This window comes from Vulpes lagopus, chromosome 2 (genome assembly GCF_018345385.1).
Source record: "Vulpes lagopus strain Blue_001 chromosome 2, ASM1834538v1, whole genome shotgun sequence".
In the NCBI taxonomy this organism is placed as follows: Eukaryota; Metazoa; Chordata; class Mammalia; order Carnivora; family Canidae; genus Vulpes; species Vulpes lagopus.
The window spans coordinates 162,960,298-162,984,618 of NC_054825.1; the positions used below are offsets into that span (position 1 = coordinate 162,960,298).

A 24,321-nucleotide genomic window follows, 5' to 3' on the forward strand; every position below is an offset into this window, starting at 1 on the left:
GGTGGAGAGCCATGGTGGGGGCGATGCTGGGGGTTGAGGGGGGCGGGCCTCACCTGAGCGTCATGTAGCTGGGCCTCTGAGCTGCTCAGCTCCTTGCTCAGCCGGATGGCTCTGGACTCGGCCTCACTCAAGGCCCCGGACACATTCTCCAGTTCAGCCTGCGGGGAAGGGGCACCTTCCAATGGTGACTTCCACCTGGCTGCCCCCAGCCACTCCATCCCCTCCAATCCCTACCACACCAGGCTGGTGGGGATGGCAAGTAGGGCAGCTGCTGTAGAAAACAGCCCACTGGTTCCTCAAACACTGAAACACAGAGTCTCCTTATGGCCCAGCAATTCCCCTCCTAGGCATGGACCCAAGAGAACTAAAGACCTATGTCTATGCAAAATCTTGTATGGGAATGTCCAGGGAGCACCATTCACCACAGCTGAAAGGTGCGAATAGCCTACCTGTCCACCAGCTGATGGACAAAATGATGCAGATGAACAAAATGTGGCATAGCCAAATGATGGAATATTATTTGACAGGACAAAGGGATGAATGAATCTGACACGTGCTACAGCACGGGAGAACCTTGAAAACATGACTGCTGGGTGCAAGTAGCCAGACCCAAAAGGACACATATCATATGAGTCCACCAATGTGAAATGCCCAGGATAGGGAATCTAAAGAGATAGGAAGGAAATTTGTGGTTGTGGGGGGAGGGGGGAGTAATGGGGGGAAGGCTGGGGAATGGTAGCTGAAGAATACAGTATTTCTTCCAGGGGGTGATGAAAATGTTCTAAAATTAGATTAAGGTGATGGCTGTACAACTCTAGGAATGCACCAAAAACCAATGAATTGTACACTCTAGATGGGTGAACTATACAGCATATGAGGGTTTTTTTTTAAGATTTTATTTTTTCATGAGAGACACACAGAGAGAGAAAGAGAGAGAGGCAGAGACACAGGGAGAGGGAGAAGCAGGCTCCATGCAGGGAGCCTGACGTGGGACTTGATCCTGGGACTCCAGGATCACGCCCTGAGTCAAAGGCAGACGCTCAACTGCTGAGCCACGCAGGCATCCGTATAGGAGTTCTTTTAAAAAAAAAATATTTTATTGGGACGCCTAGGTGGCTCAGTGGTTGAATGTCTGCCTTTGGTTCAAGGCATGATCCTGGGGTCCCAGGATCGAGTCCCACATCAGGCTCCCTGTGGGGAGTCTGCTTCTCCCTCTGCCTATGTCTCTGCCTCTCTCTCTGTGTCTCTCATAAATAAATAAAATCTTTAAAAATATATTTTATTTATTTATTTGAGAGAGACAGATAAAGAATGCATGAGCAGGGGAGGGGGAGGGGCACAGGGAAAAGCAGACTCCTCATGGAGCAGGGAGCTCAATGTGGGACTCCATCCTAGAACCCCAAAATCATGACCTGAGCCCAAGGCAAGGCATATGCTTCACTGAGTGAGCCACCCAGGGGCCCCCAGCATATGAGTTCTATTTCAATAAAGCAATTTCCCTCCCCCACCAAAAGTTTTCACAATGATCCTGGCCTCACATTTCTTCCCATTGGGAATCGGATAACAGCTCACCACCTCCTTCCCCCAGACTGTCATCTCCAGGAGGGTAGGTCCTCATCTGTTTTGTTCCCTGCTGTGTCCCCAAGGCCCAGGAAAGGGCCTGGCACATAGACTCTCTGGTGTTGTGTCTTGCCCTGGACCACCTGCTCTCCCTTTCTGGGGTTCACTTAGGAAACAAGGTTGGGTTCAAATTCCAGCTGGTAAGAAAATTTATCTTGGAAATGAGACAAGAAGATAACCAGGTGTCCTTCTCCCCCCTGCCCCAGTCTCTATCACATTAGGAGGCATATGTGACCAGTTTATCTCATTATTAGCCATGTTAAATTTGAGTATTTCATTCAGCAGCCAGAGTTCTCCACTGTATAAGTACTTTTCTCTCTTTGTATTTATTTATTTGTTTGTTTGTTTGTTTATTTATTTTAAAGGACTTTATTATTATTATTTTTAAAGATTTTACTTATTTATTCATGAAAGACACAGAGAAAGAGGCAGAGACATAGGCAAAGGCAGAGGGAGAAGCAGGCTCAATGCAGGGAGCAAGATGCGGGACTCAATCCGGGGTCTCCAGGATCATGCCCTGGGCAGAAGGCAGACATTTAACCACCAAGTCACCAGGTGTCCCTGTATTTATTTATTTATGTATTATTTCTTTCTTTTTAGGTAATCTTCACACATAACATGGGGCTCAAACTCATGACCCCAAGGTTAAGAGTCGCATACTCTACTGATTGAGCCAGCCAGGTGCCCCAAACTAGGTGTCTTTCTGACATCATAGAACTCATAGAACAAGACTGTCTAACCAGCCCACCACAGGTTCATCTTACTCTCCAGGGGAAGGAAGCCCACTGGTTTCACACATCAACCCTATGAGGTGATACCATTACTATTCCCAGTTTACATAAAGGAAGCTGACACAGAAAAGTTAGGAAATTTGCCCAAGATCACACAGCTACCAGAAGGGGGACTGAGCCAGGGCTGTGCTGTCCAATACGGTAGCCACCAGCCATATGTGGCTACTTACATTTAAAAACTAAAATTAAATAAAAGTAAAAATCCACCACCTCAGCTGTGTTTGCTACATTTTCAACGTTCAGTGGCTGGATTGCACAAATATAGAACATTTCCATCACTGAAGAAACTTCTAGTGCTGGCTGGAACTCCTACTGCCAACCACCAAACTCTACTTCTGGTGTCACTTTCATTTGTGTCATACGTAAAATGTTTACTACAGTGACCACTAGGTAGCATGATTTCATCCGGGGCAGATCCTGGCTGCCCCCGCCCCCCCCCCGCGCCCCCTGCCCTTTAATCCACTCTTTTTGGTCCCACTATGATAGTCTATTCACTAGGCCCATGGCTATCAGCTGGAAACTACATTTCCCAGCCTCCCTTGCAGTTAGTTGTGGTCATTTGATCATGTGATGACAACCAAAGGAATACAAGCAAAGTGATATAAGCAAGTTTACCACTTCCTCTCTTTCCCCCTTCCTAAGCAGGAGCACAGATGTACCCATAACCCAGATTTGAGTCTGAAGATGAGGGCAATGCTCTCAGGGATGGTGGCGTGACAAGAACAAGGAACCTGGATTTTGAGTGACCTCATGGAGCATAGTATCCTACCAGCTTCCACTGCTTACCCTGAGTCTCTTTCTCAACAGGGAGACACAGGTCTTTTATTAAAGCTGATGGATTATGGGGGTGCCTTTGGTTATATCGCAACTTTTACACTAATACGCTATTTTAATCTGGAAACTAAAAACTGTAATGATGTTTTCCCCCGGAGGAGCTGGACAATTAAAAATCATTCTTCCTGGGGCACCTGGCCAGCTCAGTTGGTAGAACATTTGACTCTTGATCTCAGGGTTGTGAGTTTGAGCCCCATGTTGGGTGTAGAGATTACTTAAAATATTTTTTAAAATTATTTTTTTAAAGTAGTTTTTTCTTTCATCCTTTTTGCTTATTTGTATTCTCAGTAATGTTGGCCATTTAAAGAAACATAAAATTAAAACTTAAAAGTCCACATTTTTTTTAACAGTAATGGTATGATATCATCCCTACAGTATTCCATGTGTTCACACTGGACTTTTCTAATCAGAATCCAGATTATTTAAGGCTTCTAGGAGAGTGGGGAGTCATGGTAGGGTCAGGCAAGCCTGGGTTCGAGTTTTGGCTCTGAGGGGTCTTAGACAATCTGCTTCACTTTGCTGGGCCTCAGTTTTCTCATATGTAAAAGGGGAACAATATTAGCACTTCCTTAAAAGGAGAGTCAGGAAGATTTAGGGAAATACATAGGATATTTGGTGTATAGTAATTGCTCATTGAATACTAGCTCTTCATGTGTGATCACGTTGGAAGAGTTGGAAGGGCTGCTGTGGACCAAACGGAAGCCCAGAGAGGGTTCCTGCCCAGGCCGCCCCACTCACCTGGGCTCGCTGAAGCTTCTCAGCAGCCTCGGCTCGTGCCCGCTCCCCGTCGCCAGCCCGGCCCTGAACTTCCTGCAGCTGTGACTCCAGGCGGCGTCTCCGCTGCTCGCCCTCGTGACGTGAGGCCTGCAGGCTGCTCAGCTCCGACCGCAGCTCAGACACTTCAGTCTCCAGGGCCAACCGGGTCTTCTCCCATGTACCTTTGCTCTGGCAAGTGAGAGAGACCAGTAAGGAAGTATACTTTCCCCCTCAACCAGAGCAGGCATATTCCTGCCTCAGGGCCTTGGCACTGGCTATTCTCTTTGCCTAGGACTCCTCACTGGTCCTTAAAATACTCAGACACATTTCTGCCTCAGGGCCTTTGGACTGGCTTTTCTCTCTGCCTGGAACACATTTCCCTGTGACACTAGATGGCTCACTCCTTACTTCCTTTAGTCTTCTACTCAGGTGTGCTCTGTGATGTCTCTTTTTGAAGTCACAACCCCTCAACCCTGACTCTGCTGCCCCTTTGTTTATTGTTGTTTTCCCAGAGCTTTTTTTTTTTTTACTAAAGATTTTATTTATTCATGAGAGACGTACAGAGAGAGAGGCAGAGACATAGGCAGAGGGAGAAGCAGGATCCATGCAGGGACCCTGATATGGGACTGGATCCTGGGACTCCAGGGTCACTCCCTGAGCCGAAGGCAGACGCTCAACCGCTGAGCCACCCAGGCATCCCTCCCAGAGCATTTATTACCCCAATATACATGAGGAATGGGTTGCTATTTAGCCTTTGGCTTGCCTGGTAACATGTGAACTCCACAACGGAAGGGGATATGGGTTGTTTTGCACACTGCTGGGTCCCCAGACCATCCTGGGGACATAGTATTTTCCCCATGTTTGCAAAATGGAAGGTGAACCAAGGACATGGATACACAAGGAAAGAACTCCAGAAGTAGGAGCTAGCCTAGAACCAGTCAGAGGCACGTCCTCCTGCATCCTGCCTTCCCCTCCCCAGGGCCCCCCAGAACCCCCTATTCCTGTCCCAACCCACCCTCCGGGCCTGTTCCAGTTGCTCTGCCAGCTCGCCCAGTGCCTGCCCGTGGCGCTGCCTCAGCTCCTGCACCGCCACTTCGTGAACACGCGTCTCCTCTTCCAGAGCCTTCTTCAACTCTGTCACTTCCTGTTCCCTCTTGGACCTTTTGTAGAGAGAGCATGATTTCAGAATAGAGAAAGGCAGGGACTTTGGGGGGGGGGGTCCTCCTGACATCTGGGTATGCCTCCTTCAAGAATGAGGACCTCACTCTACATTTCTAAGGGAACTGGGTGGGAAGTGAGGGAACAATGCAGCTTTAAGGGTGAACTCCTACTCATCTCTCAAAACCCTATTCAAAAGGCTCTTTCTCAAGGAAGTCTTCTCAGACTCCTCCATACACGTGGTTTAAGGGCTTTCTCTTATCATTCACAATGCCCTGTGCTGCTCCCTTAGAGCATACTTTGTTCTCCACTGGGCCTCTTTGCCTGAATCTGCCTCCCCTGGACCAAGAGTTCCTGTGGGAAGTGTCTGGCTCTGACTTATCTCTGTTCCCAGCCTAGCCCAGGTGCAGAGCTGATACTCGATGAACAACTGGTGAGCACCAAAGTCCTCCTCTCCCTGCACCCTGCCCTGCACACACCCAGGATGTGCCAGCCATAGGGCAGCCTGGCCTCACCTGAGCTCCTGCTGTGCATTGGTGGAGTCCAGCGTGTCCTCTAGCTCACTCCGCAGCGCCTCCAGCTCCTCACCCAGATCCCTGCGCTGCTTCTCTGCCTTGGCCCTGGCTGCCCGCTCGGCCTCCAGGTCTTCCTGGGCCTCCGCGAGTCCTGCCTGTGCTTCCCGCAGGGATTTGAGCAGCTGGGCCCGGGCACCGCCCTCCTCCTCTACCCTGGGGATAGACAAGGACCATGGAGTCAGTACTGGGGTAGGCAGAGGACAGGGAAGATTTCTGGGGGTGGGGAGGCCAGGGTGGATTGGGAGGGGGCCCATCCCAGGTTAAAATCCCACCTGTGCCCTTGGGCACATGCCTCAGTATTCAGAACCTCAGTTTCCTTCTCTGTGAAATGGGGATGACACCAACAGTAATCACAGGGCGGATTACTGAGCTCCTGCCACATGGGACCCTTTCCTTTATCATCTCATTTTGGGACCACACCAAATGAGAAAACGGATGTACAGAGTGGGAAATTACATGCCCAGGTCACCCGGTCAGCGATACAAAGAGCTGACCCCAGCATCTGATCTGCCTCATGCCCCCTCAGAGACACAGCGTCTTGCAAAGAGAAGCTGAATCGAAGTGGCAGCAGTGGCTGAGATTAAGTTGCTCACAGAGCCAAGCAAACTGGGGTTTGGATCCCCTGCTCGGCCACCTGCCCTGGTCACTTGACCACCGCTTTGAACTGTAGGCTCCTGGCCTGTAAGAGGACACACTACCCCACTGCACAGGGCTGTTGTGAGGATGACAATAAAACTGATAATAAAAGCACAAAAGGCTACATGTTGTATGCCTCCTCTTATGTGAAATATCCAGAAGAGGCAAATCATGTCAAACAACTCAGGTTGTTGGTCTGCAAGGTCTGCCAAGGTCTGCGGCAGGGGAAGAAGGGGAGGGACTGCTTCATGGGTACTGGACTCTTCCTTCTGGGGGAGTTGGACGTGTTCTGGAACTACACAGAGGTGGTAGTTGCACAACGCCATAAGTGCACCAAATGCCACTGAATTGTATGTATTATTTATTTATTTTAAATATTTTATTTATTTACTTGAGAGTGAAAGCATGAGAGCACAGAGGGAGCATGAGAAGCAGACTCCCTGCTGAGCAGGGAGCCTGACTACACAGTGCTCAATCCTGGGACCCTGAGATCATGACCTGAGCCAAAGGTAGATGCTTCACAGACTGAGCCATCCAGGCGCCCCTGAATTGCACACTTTAAATTGGTTATGTTATGGGGGCCACCTGGCTGGCTCAGTTGGCAGAGAGTGTAACTCTTGATCTCAGGGTTGTGAGTTCAAGCCCCATGTGTGGCACAGAGATTACTTACAAATAAAATCTTTAAAGAAAAATAAAACGGTTCTTATGGAAAGTTCACCTCCATAAAAAAAAAAAAAGAACATGTGAATAAAACAAGGAAAAGTAGTAATAGACACACCCGCATTTATTGAGGGCTTATGGTATGCTAAACCTTTAAAGCGCACTTTCTTATTTTATCCCTACAAGAACCTTAGGAGTAGCTTCAAAATCACCCCCCCACCCACAGGCTGAGGGCACTCAGTGAGGTCACAAGGCCGGAAAGGGGCAGGGCCTGGGCTCCAATCCAGAGATCTGATGGGCGTGCGGGGTCTTAACCACACACTCACACCCCGCTGGCACCACTGACTACAAGACACACATTTTCTCACATTTAAACATCTCTGAAGTTGAGCCCCACCTATAATCAGGGGCTCCTGGACATCATGAAGCACGGCGGGTAAAAGGCATTCGCAACACCGAGCGCCGTATCTGGCACACAGTAGGTGCTCCATAATTGCTACTGACTGTAATTATAATGATACGATTCCGCTCATGGCCAGAGCACTTATGAAATCACAGTTGATCCCTGATTCCAATTCCGGAACTGGGCCTCCTTTCACTCTTCCCTTAACCGGGGCGGGTTTGGTACTCTCGCCAGGTCCAGTTTACAGGAGGGGACACTGAGGCTCCATGGGGCTGAGGCGCGTGTGCGCTGGTGGAGTCTCCCTGGGGCGCCCCTCCCGCTGGCACTGGCAGGTGGTGCACTGTGGCCCAGGCACTGGGCACCGGGCACCAAGCGCCTCCTTGCCCTCTTCAACCTCCCCCTTCCCCACCCCCCTCCGCCCAGCACCTGGCCAGGGCCGCCTGCAGCTCCTCCTCCTTGCGGCCCAGCTGGGCCCGCAGCTCCTCCCCACGCTGCTGCTGCTCGGCCATCTGCTCCTGCAGCTCTGAGCTCTCCCCGTCCAGCCGCCGCTTCAGCTTCTCCAGCTCCTGGCGGCCCTTCTCCTCCTTCCGTAGGCGGTCTGGAGGCGGGAGTGGGGGCCATGCGGGAGGGCGCCAGACCCCACACCCAGCAGCTCCCGGACACCCAAGGGCCCGCCCCCGGCACTTGCTGGGGTGGGGGTGGGGGTGAAGCTGTGGCTCAGCATCTCCCTCTGTGCCCCTTTTCCAGCTTCCCCAGCCCTGGGCCTGAGTCCCCGGGTGCTGTCCTCTCCTCCTCACCCCTTGTGGCAGCCCTGCTCCTGCTCAGGGACTGTCTCTGCCCTGTCCTGCCCTATCTCCACAGCCTTCTCCTGTGCTCTCTCCCTTCTGCTGCTGATTCTGAGTCAGCAAGGGGCAGAGACAACAAGGTGTCTGAAACAGGTAATGGGACAGTCAGAGAGAGAGCCACCCAAGATGCGGAGGAGAGGGCAAGAGAATTGCATTTCAAGCGACAGAAACAACCAAAGAGCTACGAGGGGACTCAATCTGTCTTGAGCCTTCTTTCCTGTCCCCCTTTAACAGATACGACCGCTGAGGTTCGATGGCACAGGAGGTTCACCCAACACCCAACATCCCACCCCCCCACCCCCCACCAGCATGCACAGACCCCAGAGGCTGCACCCTGTGGGCAGCGCTCACCTTCCATGTCCGCAATCGTGGCCTCGTATTTGAGTCGAAGCTTATTGAGGCTCTTGACCTTCTCCTCCTCTTCGGCCGCCTGTGATGAGAACTCGGCCAGACGCTCCTCCAGCAGCTTCCGCTCCTGAGGGTGGTGGGAAGTGGGGGCCGTCAGAGCAGCTCCCCCACAAAGCTCATCTTTGATGAGTTCTCATGTGCATTTCCTCCACCTCCACCCATCACTGAGCCTCCCGCTCCTGACCCCAGCCTTCCCTTCCCCATCCTCTTGGGTTTGCAGACCCGTCCCATCGGCACAGGTTCACACCTAGTAACTGCAGGGTTGGCTCCCATTACTCGAAGAACCCCACGGTTCGCTAAGGCACCATTCTACTCATGAGCACTGAGGTTCATTTCAATTCATGTGCGATTATAAACACATTGCAGTGAACATCCTTGCCCATCTGCTGCATTCACGCGAGTTCTGGATCCATACCACTCAAAGTAGGAGTTTTGTAAATCAGTGGCATAAACACCAAATGATCACTTTTTAGAAATGCTGCATTTCAGGCTCCACCCCAGACCCCCTGAATCAGCATTTTAACAAGCTCTCCATATGACTCCTGTGCACATTACCATTTGAGAAGCACTGGCCTGGAGCCGTACTTTTCAAACTAAGTGCTTCTGGAAACCAATGTACTGTGTTGGACCTACCCTTAAAAAGAAAGATATAGAACAGTGTAGAATGGAATAGTCATTGCACCCAAGGAACATTCCAGAAAACTCCTGTGCTTCCTTGACTTCCCAACTCAGGCACCATTGCCTTGGGGAAGCCTTCCCTGACTACCCCTAGGACAGGAAAGGGACTGGCCCCTATCATCTTCTGTTTTTTGCTGACAGTTTATAATTAAGTCATATTGTGTGGTTATATTTATTTTCTGTGGTGTCTCATCTAGCATCCTTTGTCCCTGGCCCCTCACAAGGACATAAATGGTTTTCTAGTTAGTTCCACACCATATCCCTTGTGCCTAGCCCAGTCCTGGCTGTGGCAGGTTAAAGATAGAGGCAGATTCTTTGCCATGTCCCCACTCAGGGATGGAGTCTAATTTCTCAACCACTGAATCTGGGCTGAGCCTATGACTGTTTTAAGCTCTATGGTCTGCAAACCACAGTGTGCAGGCCAAATCTGGCCTACCACCTGTTTTTATAAATAAAGCTTTATTGGGACACAGTCACATGTGTTCGATTATGCACTGTCTATGGCTGCTTTCACACTACGTCGGTGGAATTGAGCGTTTGTGACCAAAACACAGGCCTGCAAAGAGTGAAATACCGGCTATCTAACCTTTTACAGAAAATGTTTGCCAACCCTTGATCTACAGAATTGGGCATAAGTGATGCCATAACAGTTCCAGGCTTAATATCTTAAGGCGCCTGGATGCTTCCACTTCCATTCTCATTCTTAAAGCCCTGAGCTGCCATATAAGAAACTCAGGCTTTCCTGTGAGGACAGAAGCCACACAAAGGAGGATCAGGACTGCAGACACCCACACCCAGCCACCACAACCTAATGATTGCCCATGAGAGCCAACGGCTGACACTCAGAGCCAGAGGCCCCTAGAGATGGTGCGAGCTGGAGGAGCTGGGGGAGATGCAGAGAGAGATCCCCCCATGCCCCCCATGTATGGCCCACAGGCCACTGACCTTGCTCAGCTTGGCATTCTGATCTTCTAAAAGTAGCAGGTCTTCCTCAAATTTCTTCAGCTTTGCCTCTGTGGTCACCTTCTCCAGCTGCAGTTTCTGCCGTGCCCCTTCCTCAGCCTCAAGGTGGCTCTCCAGCTCCTGTAGAGGGGAGGGTGGGAGGGATGAGGCCCCAGAGGCTGGGGGCTGGGGTGCAATGGGAAGGACACAGGGGAGGGGACGGTCCCAAACCTCTGGGGCTTGTGGCTCAGACAGATCCATACTCTGGGTGAGGCTGGGAAGGATCACACTTTTCTGGTCTTCCTGTTTCATTCATTACCCCTAAGCCTTCCCTGAGTGCCCAGTATGTGCCCGGCAATGTCCTAGGCATCTTTGTCTTTATGGAAATTACATTCTTGTGTGTGCGGGAAGATTGTAAACAATAAACATAATAAATAAATCTATAACGTTTGTTTATTTAGACAGGTACTGTCCACCATGGCAACATGTGGTGTGAAACTGGAAATTAAGGTTTGACATTATGCGACAGCCTGGACACATCAAGGGCGTTATGCTAGGTGAGATAAGCCAGAGCAAGACAAATAGTGTATGATCCCACTTATATGTAGACTCTAAAAAACAAAAACAAAACAAACACAAAAAACTGAGCTCATAGATACAGAGAATGGATGAGTGGTTGTAGGTGGGTAGGTGCAAGAAAACATCAGCAAAGTGGGTGAAGTGGTCAAATGGTACAAACTTCTAGTTATAAAGTACGTAAGTCCTAGGGATGTAATGTCCAGCGTGACTGTAGTTCAAATATTGTATATCTGAGAGCTGCTGAGTAGATCTTAAAAGTTCTCATCACCAGAAAAAAATTTTTGTTACTACATAAGGTGATAGATGTTAACTAGACTTACTATAGAGATCACTTTGTGATATATACAAATAGCAACTCATTATGTTGTATATCTGAACTAATGTTACATGTCAACAATACCTCAATTTTTCTTCTTTTTTTCTTTTAAGCAGGCTCCAGAGAAGTAAGCCCAACATAGGACCTGAACTCATGACCCTGAGATCAGGCATTAGCTGAGATCAAGAGTTAGACACCCAACCAACTGAGCCACCCAAGTGTCCCAATAATACCTCAATTAAAAAAAAAAAAAAGATTCAGTATTATGTGCTGCCTTGCTATCTGGTATTGGGAGGATCCGTAATGGCCTAATCACATATCCTCCTCCTACCCACTCTGCTCCCATGGATAAGGTCCACTGGCCACATAACACTACATATCATAGGGACAGGCACAGTACCAGCTTATGCTCACATGGTAGACTTCAGTTGCCTTTCAGCCCTGGAATTATTTAAACAAACTGATCACATCTCCCTGTAGGAACCAGGGGTCACCCCAACCTCTTGTTACTACAAAGCCTGCCTCCGACATCTGTGGCCTATTCATTTTAGTTCTAAGTGCAACCCTGTGGCTCTCTGTGGAATGGTGTCTGCCTACCTCTGCCTGTATTTTACTAATCAACTACTATCTATCTTATCTGTCCTGAGTTGGGCGTGGTGTGTTAGGCTATCTCCATAACTATAGATTGGGATCACCACCCCCACCCCACCCCACCCCATAACGAAGAGAAGGTGATTAAAACATTACTGAGCTCCTGGAATGTGGTTTGTATGCCCGAGGAACTGAATTTTCAAACTTATTTAATTTTTATTTATTTTAAATTTAAAGCCAGATACTCATGTAATCACTGGATAATTTTTTTTTTTTTAAAGGCTCCATGCACCGGGAGCCCGACGTGGGATTTGATCCCGGGTCTCCAGGATCGCGCCCTGGGCCAAAGGCAGGCGCCCAACCGCTGCGCCACCCAGGGATCCTTCACTGGATAATTTTTAAATATGTTTGGAATCGCTTCGGTACCTAAACCCACCTTTTTCAAGTGAAGAAGTCATAAAACATAAATGCAGATGAAGTACTGCCAATGAAAATTGAGCATATGAATTAAGATGTACCATTAGTGCAAAACACATAGTGGATTTTGAAGAGGAGACAGATGAGGATGGCCTGCCTGGAAATGCAGCAGCCTAGAGGCAAATGGAGCCAGGAGATAGAGAGAGAAAGAGCACAAAGGATATCACCTCAGCACCTGGATCCAGCCATGCCTGAAGCTTATACATTACAGAATCTATTATTTGAACCAAAGACGAATTCTTTTTGTCTAAGTGACTTTGAGTTGAATTTTCTGATGTGCTCGCTTCAGCAGCACATGTACTAAAATTGAGTTGAATTTTCTGCAAACTTGTGGCCCAATGAGACATGGTTTGGAGAAGCAATGGTTGTCAGGGTAGATGGAAGGGCATGGGGAGAGGTGGCCTGTGGGCACACAGGGGCCAGACCTGTATATGCTGCTGCAGCCTCTTCTTGTCACTTTGCAGCTGGCGGGTGCACTCCTCCTCCTCACCCACACGGGCCTCCAGCTCTGATACCACCAGCTCCAGCTCCTGTTTGCGGGCTGCCAGCCGCCCCCGTGTCTCTTCGGCCTCCGCACACAGCTCTGCCTCTGCTCGCAGTTGTTCTGCCAGGCGAGTGCGCTCCTCTTCCAGCTGGGGACAGGGCAGGAGGTCAGCATTCAGCAGGCAGTGCTCCCAGGGCAGTCTCAGTGGAGCACTGATTTGCTTTGCCCTTTGAGGCCTGGAGGGTCTTCCTCTAGGCCCCCATCTCAGCATGACCTCAATCCCCCTAGTCACAAAGTCAGACCCCTGGGTGCAGCCTCTCCCCCACCTCCCTTTACCTCCTCACAGCCTATGAGTCCCCAGCACTGTTGACATGCCCCTGGACCCTCTGCCCTGCCCCCTCCTCTCTGGTCCCATAGCTTGACGAGTTTGGGCCTTATCCTCTCTGGGTAGACTCTCTCCCCAGCCGACTCCCTAGCCTCCTCCCCAGCCTCCCCACCTCCAAGCCCTGCCTCTCCAGTTCACCCTCCAGAATAGCCCCAGTGAGGCCTTTCTACTATCTCATATTTAACACTCCTACGCCTAGAAATTTAACCAAAGGAAAAAACTCAGTAAAAGCAAATAGAAAAAATGCTCAAGAGGGTTTTGCTTCAGCATTACTTAAAAGACACCAGAAAAACTGGACAATAAAAAGTTCACCACCCACCTACCCCCAGCCTGGCCCCTATCGGAGCCCAGCCCCCTGAGCATCTTGGCTCTGCAGGAACCAGCCCCCCACTCAATGCCCTGCCTGCACCCCAGGGCCCTGTCCCCTGCACATCACACACAGGCCCCCAGCACCACAGGGTTTCAGCCCTCACTGGCACCAGCACACCTGAGCTCTGCCCCCACCCTAACCCTTTCCCCTACACTCCCGGGGCGCTCAAGGCTCTGCCGGGAGCCCCGCCCCATCCACAGCCCCACCCCCAAGCCCTGGCTCCACCTATGGCCCCGCCCTCACTGGGCCCCGGCACACCTGAGCTCTGCCCTCACCCTAACTCCTCCCTCCACGGCGCTCAGGGCTCCGCCGGGAGCCCCGCCCCCACACCCTGGCCCCACCCACGGGCCGCCCCCCACCGCAGCCCCGCCCCTTACCTGCGCCAGGCGGCCCTGGAGCTCGCCCACCTCGCGGGCGCTCTGCTGCTGCAGCTCCTGAACTTTCTGTAGCTCCTGGGCCCGCGCCTGTAGCACCTCATCCTGCCGCGTCACCTGCAGCAGCGGCTTCACCTAGGGGGAGGTAAAGGTGAGAATGGCTGGCTTCCCCTGGCTCTCTGAGCAGGCCCCATTCCTGGGTTCCAGTGGCAGCTCCGCCACCCATGAGCGCGTGGCCTCCGGCAAGCACATTAGCATCCTCATCTATCAAAAGGGGATGGGAGGGCAGCCCGGGTGGCTTGGCGGTTTAGCGCCGCCTTCAGCCCAGGGTCTGATCCTGGAGACCCGGGATTGAGTCTCAAGTCAGGCTCCCTGCATGGAGCCTGCTTCTCTCTCTGCCTGTGTCTCCGAGCCCCTCTCTCTCCCTCCCTCTCCCTCTCTCTCATGAATAAATAAATAAAATCTTTAAAAAAAAACAAAACATGCTGTTTAAAAACAAAAAAACAAAAGGGGATGGGAGCAGCCCCTGCTGCCCAGGGTTTTTCACAACGGGTGAATGAGCTGACACTAGTGAAAAGCCTAGAACAGTCAGAGGCACAAGGCCAGCGGTATTAACGTGTTCCTTCCTTGCTAAACTAACCCTGGTGGACAAGAGACATCAGCGTCACCATTCTGTAGCACAATGTCTCTCAAAGTTCCCGACTCGCAGATCCAGGGTGATAGATGCACTTTACACGGATTCCGGTGGGGGGGGACAGGTGCCACACACACATAATCAACTGAAACGACAGGCTCACAGAACCACCCTCCCCCTTGCTGAATGGGGTCTCCTTTGATCATTTCCATCCCCCTGCTTTCTCTTTGGTTCTTCTTGATTCTACTCAGTTCTTTATCTAGTGTATTGTATTCTCCTCTGCCCTACCGCAATGCATTTATCACAGCTATAATTATATATATATACATATATATTTTTTAAAGATTTTACTTATTAGAGCACAAGCAGATGGAGCAGCAGGCAGAGGGAGAGGGAGAAACAGACTCCCCGCTGAGCAGGGAGCCCTATGTGGGGCTCAATCCCAGGACCCAGGACCTGAGCCAAAGGCAGATGCTTAACCGACTGAGCCACCCAGGCACCCCTATAATTTTATATTTTATCTGTGAGAGACTCATTCACTGATATCAGTCAACTCCCACCCCCAAGACCCGGGGCAGGCAAGCTTTCTCCTAAGGGGTCAGCTTGGAAATGTCTGAGGCTTTGCAGGCCACCCTGTCTCTGTTTAAACTACTCCACAGAGTTGCTGGAATGCAAAAACAGCCACAGACAGTATGTTAACCGATGGGCTTTTCCAAAGACAGACAGCTGGGCCAGGCCGCCCTTTGCCGACGCCTGCTCTAGGCTGTGGGCAACATGGGGTACGACTTTTTTTTTTTTTAAGATTTTATTTATTTATTCACAGACAGAGAGAGAGAGAGGCAGAGGGAGAAGCAGGCTCCACACAGGGAGCCCGACGTGGGACTCGATCCTGAGTCTCCAGGATCACACTCGGGGCTGCAGGCAGTGCCAAACCACTGTGCCACTGGGGCTGCCCAACGACTTGGTTTTTATTTCACCATTTCATCAGGATCCCCGAAAAAGTCATTGGCACATAGTAGGTGCTCAGTTAACACTAACTGAGAGCATGTAGGTGACTGCTCACATAATATATTCAGAATTACACTGAAGAGCTGTGGTATTTTTGCTTCCAAATTTCAATTTTCCTTACTCCTCTCCCAATTTCTCATTGGGGGAACACACTGCCCCCATGCTCACAGGGAGCCAGATGACCTGGCCCTGCCCCTTGGCTCTGGGCAGGCATGTGACACCAGCTTGGCTCATCTGATTTGTTGTGAGGAGTCTGGGGTGGTCACATGACCCCAGCTGGTGAAGGTCAAGTCTGGCTGGGCTCTGGCTGGAGCTCTGGGATAGGAGGAGACCATGCTGGCCTAGCTGGTAGTGGGGGACAAGACTCAATCTGTTAGTGGGCCCCACGTGGAAAAGTCTACGTGATCACCATGGAGGAAAGCCGAATGGGAGGCACAGAATGTCAGGTAATTGACATCACTGTTCGGGTCCTTGTGCAATAAAGGATTGATTAAGTAGGCCTGGGTTGTCTAAACCCTGTATGTTTCATAGAAAGGCCTGGCCCTTGGGTGGCTCCTGGAAAATAATCTGCAAGCTCTTGGAATATTCTAGTAAGAGTGACTTTGTTACCTCAGGCTTTTGAGTCACATATAATCAACTTGACCTCTGGAGGTGCCGGAGACTAAATGAGATCAACCACATTTGGGGGTCAGCCACATCTATGAAACTGACCCCCCAAAAACAAGCTTGGACACAGACTCGGGAGAGCTTCCCTGGTAAGCAACAGCCTGTATGTGTTGTCACACATTGTTTCTGGAAGAATTAAGCCTTGTCCACCCGACTCCATGTTGGGAGGACAACTGGAAGCTTCTGCCTGGTCTCTCTGGAGCTCTGTTCTGCTCACTTTTTTCTGTTGCTGGCTTTAATCTCTATCTGTTCACTGTAATAAATTCTCCAAGTTCTGTGAGTCCTTCTAGTGAATCATTGAATCTGAGGGGGTCTTTGGGACCCCCGACTCAGCCCTGAGTCTATCCATTCCTGAAGCTGTCCTGAATCTTTTAACCATGTTGGTTTGAGTCTGATTTTTTCTTTTGTCATTTGTTACACCAAAAAATCCTGGCTAACAAAGGTTGGGCTGATTAGTCCCATTTTACAGATGCAGAAACTTGAGGCCCAAACAAAGAAAGCCAGTTGCCCAAGCAGACCTGGCCCCAAGGTTCTGTCTCCTTGCTGCTCAGGCCACTTCCCCAGGTGCCCTCACCTTGATGAAGAGCCGCCACCACTGCCAGTGTCTCAGCTTGAGGTAAGCAGCACAGTTCCTCTGCATCACCCTCAGGGCGCTCTGCTGCTGCTGCCGCTTCTGGAAGGCTCTGGGTGGGGAGACGGAAAAGTGGGAGAGTAAAGGCTTGGCCCCTCTAAGCCTGTCCCCTTAGCAAGAGAGCCAAGCTCCCTTCAATTAGTCAACCATTGTTAAGTGCCTACTGTGTGCAAGCACTTTCTATTACTCGCAGATCTTGTTGCATATAATGTGTCAGTCCTCTGCCCTTGACTCTCTGCTCTGCCTCTTCCCCTCTGTCCACACAACCCTAGTTTAGGCCTCCCCTTCCCCGACCTGGACCCTCACCCCAACCTCCCAACCTCTAATCTCTTGCCTCCAGTCCATCCCCAACATACCTCTCAAGGGGTCTTTCTACACTAGAGCTCACCCACTCTTCCTCCCCTGCTCATGGCTCTCCCATGGCTGCCCAGCATCCCTGAATAAGGTCCCCACTGCTCAGCCTGGTGTTTGAGTTCTTTATTCTCAGATCCTTCCTCTGGACCATTTCAAAGGGGAAGAAGACTCTTCTGCAAACTTCTCGCATTCCTGAAACACTGTGAGGCTCTCATATCACTGGTTCTTTGTACCAGCTCTTGTTCCTGCCTGCAACACCTACCCCATCCTTCGTCTCTCTGGTCATCAAGTGTGACTTGGAGGTGTCCTGGTCTGCTGTGGGATCTCCACACTACATTTGTATGACCCATCGAAGCGCATCCCACTCCAGGACTGTGACACTTTGTGCCCGTGCAGTCTCCCCCACCAGAGTGGAGTCCCTTGAGGCACTGGCCATTAGGGCGACCACCATGCCCCCATTGCCCAGGGCTTGCTTTGTTTCAGCACTGAAAATCATGCATCCCGGGGAATCTCCAGTCCTGAGTGAAGCAGGATGGTCCGTCACCCTATGGCCAAGCCTACCTCTTCTCTGTTCCTAGCTCTGCTTCACACTGAATCTGGTCTATGAGGGCCCTCGGGGACTGTAGAAGCAAGAAGCCTGGGCATCTGGTGCCTCCATGCGTTTGTTTCCCAGCCCTTCTACCATCTTGGAGGCCTTGAACCCTGGAGCCATCTGGTCAACCCTGCCCTGTCCCCCTCCCCCAGCCTTGGCCAAGGGGACCCAGGAGACAGCACAGTGCCTTACCTGCGAGCTAGGTACCCCCGGGCAGCTGCCTGGAAGGACACGATGATGTCTGTGACCTTCAGGTCCCGTTCCTCTTCCAGCTGGGCCAGGACCCCTGCCCGGAAGAAGATCTTGCTCTGTCCCACACGGTAGAGGTTGGGGTCCAGTTCTAGGGCCTGGATCTGTGAGGGGTGGGAGAGGAGTGATGAAGAGGAAAGGCAATGAGAGGGAGGTCCCAGCCCTCCTCTTCCACTGCCTAAGACCTTGGCACCCCCAGGCTCTGCCCCAAACTCACCATCTTCTCACAGGCCTGTTTCCCATCCATAAAGCCCTTGGGGATGGCATTGGGCGTCAGGATCTCGTATCTGCCGGGGGTGGGGAGGAGTGGGTGGACAGTTATGGCACACTGTCACTGAACTCCTGCCGTAGCCCGGCACTGGGCTCAGAGTGACAAATAGCAATAATGACGATGATGATGATGATATGAACAGTAAGAAGAGTGAACATTCGATCATTTATGGAGCACCATATGCTGGGCTAAGAGCCTTAATACCACCAATGACAGCACTGACCACAGGAGCTGCCACTCCCTGGACACTAGCACCTGCTGATCATGAATGTTCTGATGCTCCACCAGTGCATCTCCTTGAGATGTGGAACACAGGTGTGTCATGTCTCAGAGTGGAAATGTGAGAATGACTGCAAATGACAGCTAATGTGTTTGAAGACTTATTATTTGTCAGGCCCTGAGCAAAGCACTGTGCGGCAGCATCTTCCAGATGTGTAAGCACAAAGGAGAATAAAACAGGATACAGTTCCTAAACACATGTGTGTATGTCCTCAGAGCGCCCTTCCCTGGATTCCGACATTTCATAAAACATAATGCATATTATACATACAATATATATACACATACATGTGTATCAGATATATAATACATGTCCTATGTTAATATGGCATATTTTATGACTGGTGATTGAGAAATGTGCGTGTGTGTGTGTGTGTGTGTGTGTGTGTGTGTGTATTGGGCTTGCTCAATCAGAGGTGTTGTTAAAACGCAGATTCTAATTCAGTAAGTCTGCCATGGTGCCTGAAAATGTGCCTTATGAGCTGCCGAGTGATGCTCATGCTGCTGGTTCTGGGGACCACACACTTTGAGGAGCAAACTAACAGACCTATCCTGTCCAATAGAGCACCTACTGGCCACGTGTAGCTACTGAGCCCTTGAGACGTGGCCTGGCCAACTGAGGAACTGGATTATTTATTTATTTACTTATTTTTTATTATGATTTTTTATTTATTTGAGAGACAGAGAAAGTGTGTGTGTATACAAGCAGTGGGGAGGAGCAGAGGGAGAGGGAGAAGCAGGCTCCTGGCTAAGCATGGAGCCCAATGTGATGTGGGACTCAATCCCAGAACCCTGGGATTATGACCTGAGCCAAAGGCAGACGCTTACCCGACTGAGCCACCCAGGCGCCCCAGGAACTGGATTTGTTAATAATTTTTTTTTTTTTTAGAGAAAGAAAGCACACATTGTGTGTGTGGAGGGGGCAGAGGGAGAAGAAGACAGAAAATCTCGAGGGCTCTACATTTAGCATGCAGACCCACAACTGCTAGATCTCATGACCCTGGGATCACGACCTGAATTGAAACCTAGAGTCGTAGGCTTAATGGACTGAGGCACCCAGGGGCCCCTATTACTTGCTCCTTCAACTCTGGTATCTTCTGTTCTATCCCATTCTATATGGCCTTTGTAGAGAAATGCAGATGGCCCCACTAGAATGGCTACATCAGGCAATCTTTCTTGTGGGAGCGCACTGAGCAGGGTACTGCTCTCCCATCCCATAGAGGAGAAAGCTGAGACAGGAACTAAAGGAACGGGCCACTGACTCCACAGACCTCAGAAGTAGCAGTGGGGTTGTCTGGATGCAGACACGGGGGGCTTCCAAAGTGGAGCCCTGCCCCGCCCCCAGCATCGCACTCACCGCTGCCGGAACTCCTGGAAGAGGATGCGGTTGGGGAAGCCCTGGCGACAGATCCGGATGCCCTCCAGGACGCCGTTGCAGCGCAGCTGGTCCAGCACCAGCCGAGGCTCCAGCTTGCCAGCCTGCGGAGAGGGGACGGACAGGCGTGGTCCGCGGCGGCCACACGGGGGCGCCATGCACCAGAGGGCAGCCGCGGGGGCTGGGGGTGGGGGGTGGGGGACCAGTACCGGTGCTTTGGGCAGGTGAGCAATCACTGGCGATTTCATAGGGACAACCTGTAATTTACTGAGCACCTACTGCTTGCCAGACCGAAAAGCCTACCCTGGGGGAGCTCAGAGTCCAGCGGAGGAGGCTGACAACAAATGAGGTCAAGAAATCAATCATTAGTCAACGTGGGACAAACAAGTAATTGCTAAGGAGAAAAGAGCAGGGAGGTGTGGGAGTGCTGAATTTGCACACAGGATAGCTGGGGAAAGGCCTCTCTGGGGAGCTGATGCATAAATAAAACCCATACATCATTATTTCAGAGTAGCTAACTTTTGTTGCCTTTTTCTTTCTCTTTCTTTTCTTTTCTTTTCTTTTCTTTCTTTCTTTCTTTCTTTCTTTCTTTTCTCTCTCTTTCTAATTGCTTCTAAAAAATCTACATAGTACAAAAATTCAAACTGGACATTCTATTTTTTTTTTAAGATTTTATTTATTTACTCATAGAGACACAGAGAGAGAGAGAGGCACAGGCACAGGCAGAGGGAGAAGCAGGCTCCATGCAGGGAGTCCAATGTGGGACTCGATCCAGGGTCCCCAGGCTGCAGGTGGCACTAAACCGCTGCGCCACCAGGGCTGCCCAAACTGGACATTCTAAAAAACAACTCTCGCCTTGTCCAGGCCTCCAGAGTGGGCAATATAATCCCCAGTTTTTTTCTTTCTTTTTCTTCTTTCTTTCTTTCTTTCTTTCTTTTTTTTTTTTTTAGGATTTTATTTATTTATTCATGAGAGACACAGAGAGAGAAAGAGAGAGAGGCAGAGACACAGGCAGAGGGAGAAGCAGGCTCCATGCAGGGAGTGGAACACGGGACTCATTCCCAGGTCTCCAGGATCAGGCCCTGGGCTAAAGGCGGCGCTAAACCGCCGAGCCACTCCGGCTGCCCTTTCTTTTCTTTTTTTAAAGTAGGCTCCAAAGTTTGGAGTTACTGGGGGCTGCCTTGCCATCCCGAGGGGAGTAAGAGAAAGAAAGAGAGAATGAGATTCCTTCAGAGTGAAGATAACGAAGAGCCAAGCAAAGGAAAAAGATCCCTGACACACCATTTGAGCACCTGGATCCAGCAGTAACTGAACCCAACCCATGGAATTTCAATTATGTGAGTTTATGCTAATTCTCATTTTTTGCTTAAGCCATCTCAGTTGACTGTCTCATAATCAAAACAGCCCCAAAGAAATAGCTGGAGAGCTGTAAGTTGGAAATAATATATAAGATGGTCTCACGTTAATGTTTTGTTTTCTTTCTTTCTCCTGTCATTCCATTTGTTGATAAAATACTGGGTAAGCTTGAGTGGGGGAGATGCCCAGGAGGGCCAGGAGATGGATTACATTAAAGGGGACTGAGAAAACACAAAAATGTGTAGTATTTATTTTAAGTTATTTTCACTTTTAAAAAAATATTTTATTTATTTATTCATGAGAGATACACAGAGAGAGAGGAGGCAGAGGGAGAAGTAGGCTCCTCACAGGGAGCGATATGGGACTTGATCCCAGGACCCTGGGATCACTCCCTGAGCCAAAGGCAGGTGCTCAGCTGCTGAGCCACCCAGGTGTCCCAAATGTGTAGTATTTTGTACGATCCAGGTTTCTCACTGTCACACACACGCAAAAAGAGTTACGAATTTGCAGGAGGAGAAAGTTACGATGAACTCTGTGACGCTGAGACAGAACTTGGCGCATTGGTGTGAACTCATAGTTTTCAATATGCAAGGATACTTAGAAATAAATAGAGATATAAACGTGTGTATACAGGGGTACCTGGCTGGCTCAGTCGGAGGAGCACGTGACTCTTGATCTTGGGATCGTGAGTTCCAGCCCCACGTTGAGCATAGAGATGACTTAAGAAAAAAAGTGTGTGTATACATACTTGAAGACATGTGTATGCACGTGTGCATGCATGTATATACACTTGTCAGATTTTAGACTCTAAGCACCATTAACTAAAAAGAACCAGGGCTCCTTGGAAAAATGAGTGAATCTTGTTATTTCATCAAATATAAGCCCCCATCAGTTGCAAAACATGCTGTTGCTTTATATACCATAAGAAAGAAAAGTTCCAGGCAGCCCAGGTGGCTCAGTGGTTTAGTGCCACCTTCAGTCCAGGGCGTGATCCTGGGGCCCTAGGATGGAGTCCCACATCGGGCTCACTGCATGGAGCCTGCTTCTCCCTCTGCCTCTCTCTCTCGGTCTCTCATGAATAAATAAATAAAATCTTAAAAAAAAAAAAAAAAGAAAGAAAGTTCAGTTCCTATCAATTAACCTCTGACAGGCCAGTGATTGTAAGCCATGCCCCCAACTTCAGAGATACTAAAGTGGGAGAAATAAATGTGTCTTAGATTTCATAAAATATGGTATTTGCAGACATCTCTTTCACTCATACAGATCCACCCATCCAGTAACCACAGTTCCTGTTTCCTGGGGACAGGATATGCCTCGGGCACCTTATTTTGCATCCTCATTTTCCACCCTTGTTGACCCTTCTCTACAGGGCCCACTCTGATTTTCCTAAAAAGGAAACCTTCTGGTGGCCTGGGAAGCCAGGCAAGGTCTCTCCACCCCTACTTGACACCTCTAGCTCCAACAGCCTTCATTCCATCCTCTGTACCTTTCATACCATTATCCTTCAGAGCTCAATCACCACCTCCTCCAGGGAGGCTTCCCTGACTTCACAGACCAGACTAAACCTTAGGTAATACTTACCACCCCAACAAAATCAACTGGACATTCATTGTGGGTGGTCAGTTGAATGTCTGTGTTCCCCATTTGACTATGAGACTAGGAGTTGGCTGTGCTTTTCTCTCCAAAGTATCCCCAATACCCGGCCCTTAGTAGGTGCTCAATAAAATTTAAGTCCTGTGAATGAATGAATTTTCCTAACAGAGCACTGAGCCTGGGTGGGAAAGCAACTTGCTCAAGATCACCCAGCCAGTCAGAGGCGAGCCTGTCTCCAGCCAAGTTTAGTGGCCAGGGTTTTCCCCACTGCCAGAGATGCCTCCCTCCCCAGGCTGGACACTTACCCTCTTCTCATGGTTGGGGACGATACAGCGAACGAAGCTGGGGTTGGTGTTGCTGAGTGTGGCCATAAGGCGGCTCAGTGACTCCTTGTAGAGCTGTCCTACTGTTCGGAACATGCCCCGGCGGGGGCGACCACCCGGAGGGCCATCTCCAAGGCTGCTCACCTGCTCCAGCCCCACGATCCCCTCCACTACAGCCAGAGGAAACAGAGGTAGAGAAAGAAGAGGGTCAGGGGTCAGATGTAAGTAGACTAAGTTGGTCAAAGTTCAAGGGTCTTATCATTTATAGGACCTGGCACTTTACATATGAAACACTGATTAAGGTAGGTGTCGTCAGCCCCATTGGACTGATGTGTAAACTTAGAAAGGAGGCTCAGAAAGGTGAAAGACTGTGCCTGAGGCCACACGGCTTAGAAACTACACATCTAAGATTTGAACCCGGGGAGTGTGAGTCCTCTGGAACCCTGGCCTGTGACTGCTTGTCTTCTCAAGGACATGATCTCCACGTTCCTTATGGGCAAATGCTGATGATGACAGCATATGCTTACCTAGCACTTCCTCTCTGCCGGGCACCACTCAAAGCACTTTACATACATCTGCTCTCTTACAAGCCTAGAAGAATCATTCCCACTTTACAGGCACAGATTGGGCAGCAGGGATCATGAAAACAACACAGTTGCATTTTTAGGAACTTAAAACAGTGTCCCAGTAAAAATGTAATAAAGCCTGGCTTTTGTGTGCAGTATTGCTTTACTATTTTTTAAAGATTTTATTTGTTCATGAGAGAGACACACAAGGAGAGACAGAGAGACAGAGACATAGGCAGAGGGAGAAGCAGGCTCCCTGTGGGGAGCCCGATGCGGGACTCGATCCCAAGACCCCAGGAGCACGCCCTGAATCAAAGGCAGATGCTCAACCACTGAGCCCCTATGTGCAGTATTTAAAAGACAGAGACTGCATCCACTAAGAACCATTTTTCCAGCAAGGTCTGATATTGTCATTTGATGATGTCATTCCAGCAAGTGAGAAATACCCACTCCTTCACCTCAATTCTGTTTTAAACCTGCCAGCTTTCTCAGGAACGTGCAGCAGGGGCAGACTCTTATGTCCTGGGATCCTCAATAGCAAG

General features: G+C 50.0%; 1 protein-coding gene and 1 long non-coding RNA gene across 8 annotated transcripts in view; one reads left to right on the plus strand and one right to left on the minus strand.

Annotated features, from left to right (window-relative positions):
- Positions 1-24,321, minus strand: part of MYH14 (myosin heavy chain 14) — a 101,015-nt gene that overhangs the window by 22,454 nt on the left and 54,240 nt on the right. For all 6 annotated transcript variants that reach the window (XM_041742870.1, XM_041742869.1, XM_041742875.1 and 3 more), the window contains 14 exons: positions 23,196-23,383; positions 19,924-20,045; positions 18,234-18,303; positions 17,960-18,120; positions 16,765-16,873; positions 13,886-14,017; positions 12,695-12,901; positions 10,310-10,447; positions 8,630-8,753; positions 7,860-8,031; positions 5,675-5,887; positions 5,017-5,161; positions 3,984-4,190; positions 54-158 (listed from right to left, as the gene is read on the minus strand). In XM_041742870.1, the coding sequence (XP_041598804.1) occupies positions 54-158; positions 3,984-4,190; positions 5,017-5,161; positions 5,675-5,887; positions 7,860-8,031; positions 8,630-8,753; positions 10,310-10,447; positions 12,695-12,901; positions 13,886-14,017; positions 16,765-16,873; positions 17,960-18,120; positions 18,234-18,303; positions 19,924-20,045; positions 23,196-23,383 (2,093 nt within the window). The remainder of the gene's footprint in view (positions 1-53; positions 159-3,983; positions 4,191-5,016; positions 5,162-5,674; positions 5,888-7,859; positions 8,032-8,629; positions 8,754-10,309; positions 10,448-12,694; positions 12,902-13,885; positions 14,018-16,764; positions 16,874-17,959; positions 18,121-18,233; positions 18,304-19,923; positions 20,046-23,195; positions 23,384-24,321) is intronic.
- On the plus strand, positions 14,952-16,799 carry LOC121484111. 2 transcript variants are annotated; one of them, XR_005985944.1, is made up of 3 exons: positions 14,952-15,970; positions 16,139-16,279; positions 16,660-16,799. It is a non-coding gene; the product is annotated as an uncharacterized LOC121484111 (long non-coding RNA). The 2 variants fall into 2 exon arrangements; XR_005985943.1 differs by having other exon boundaries at positions 16,647-16,746.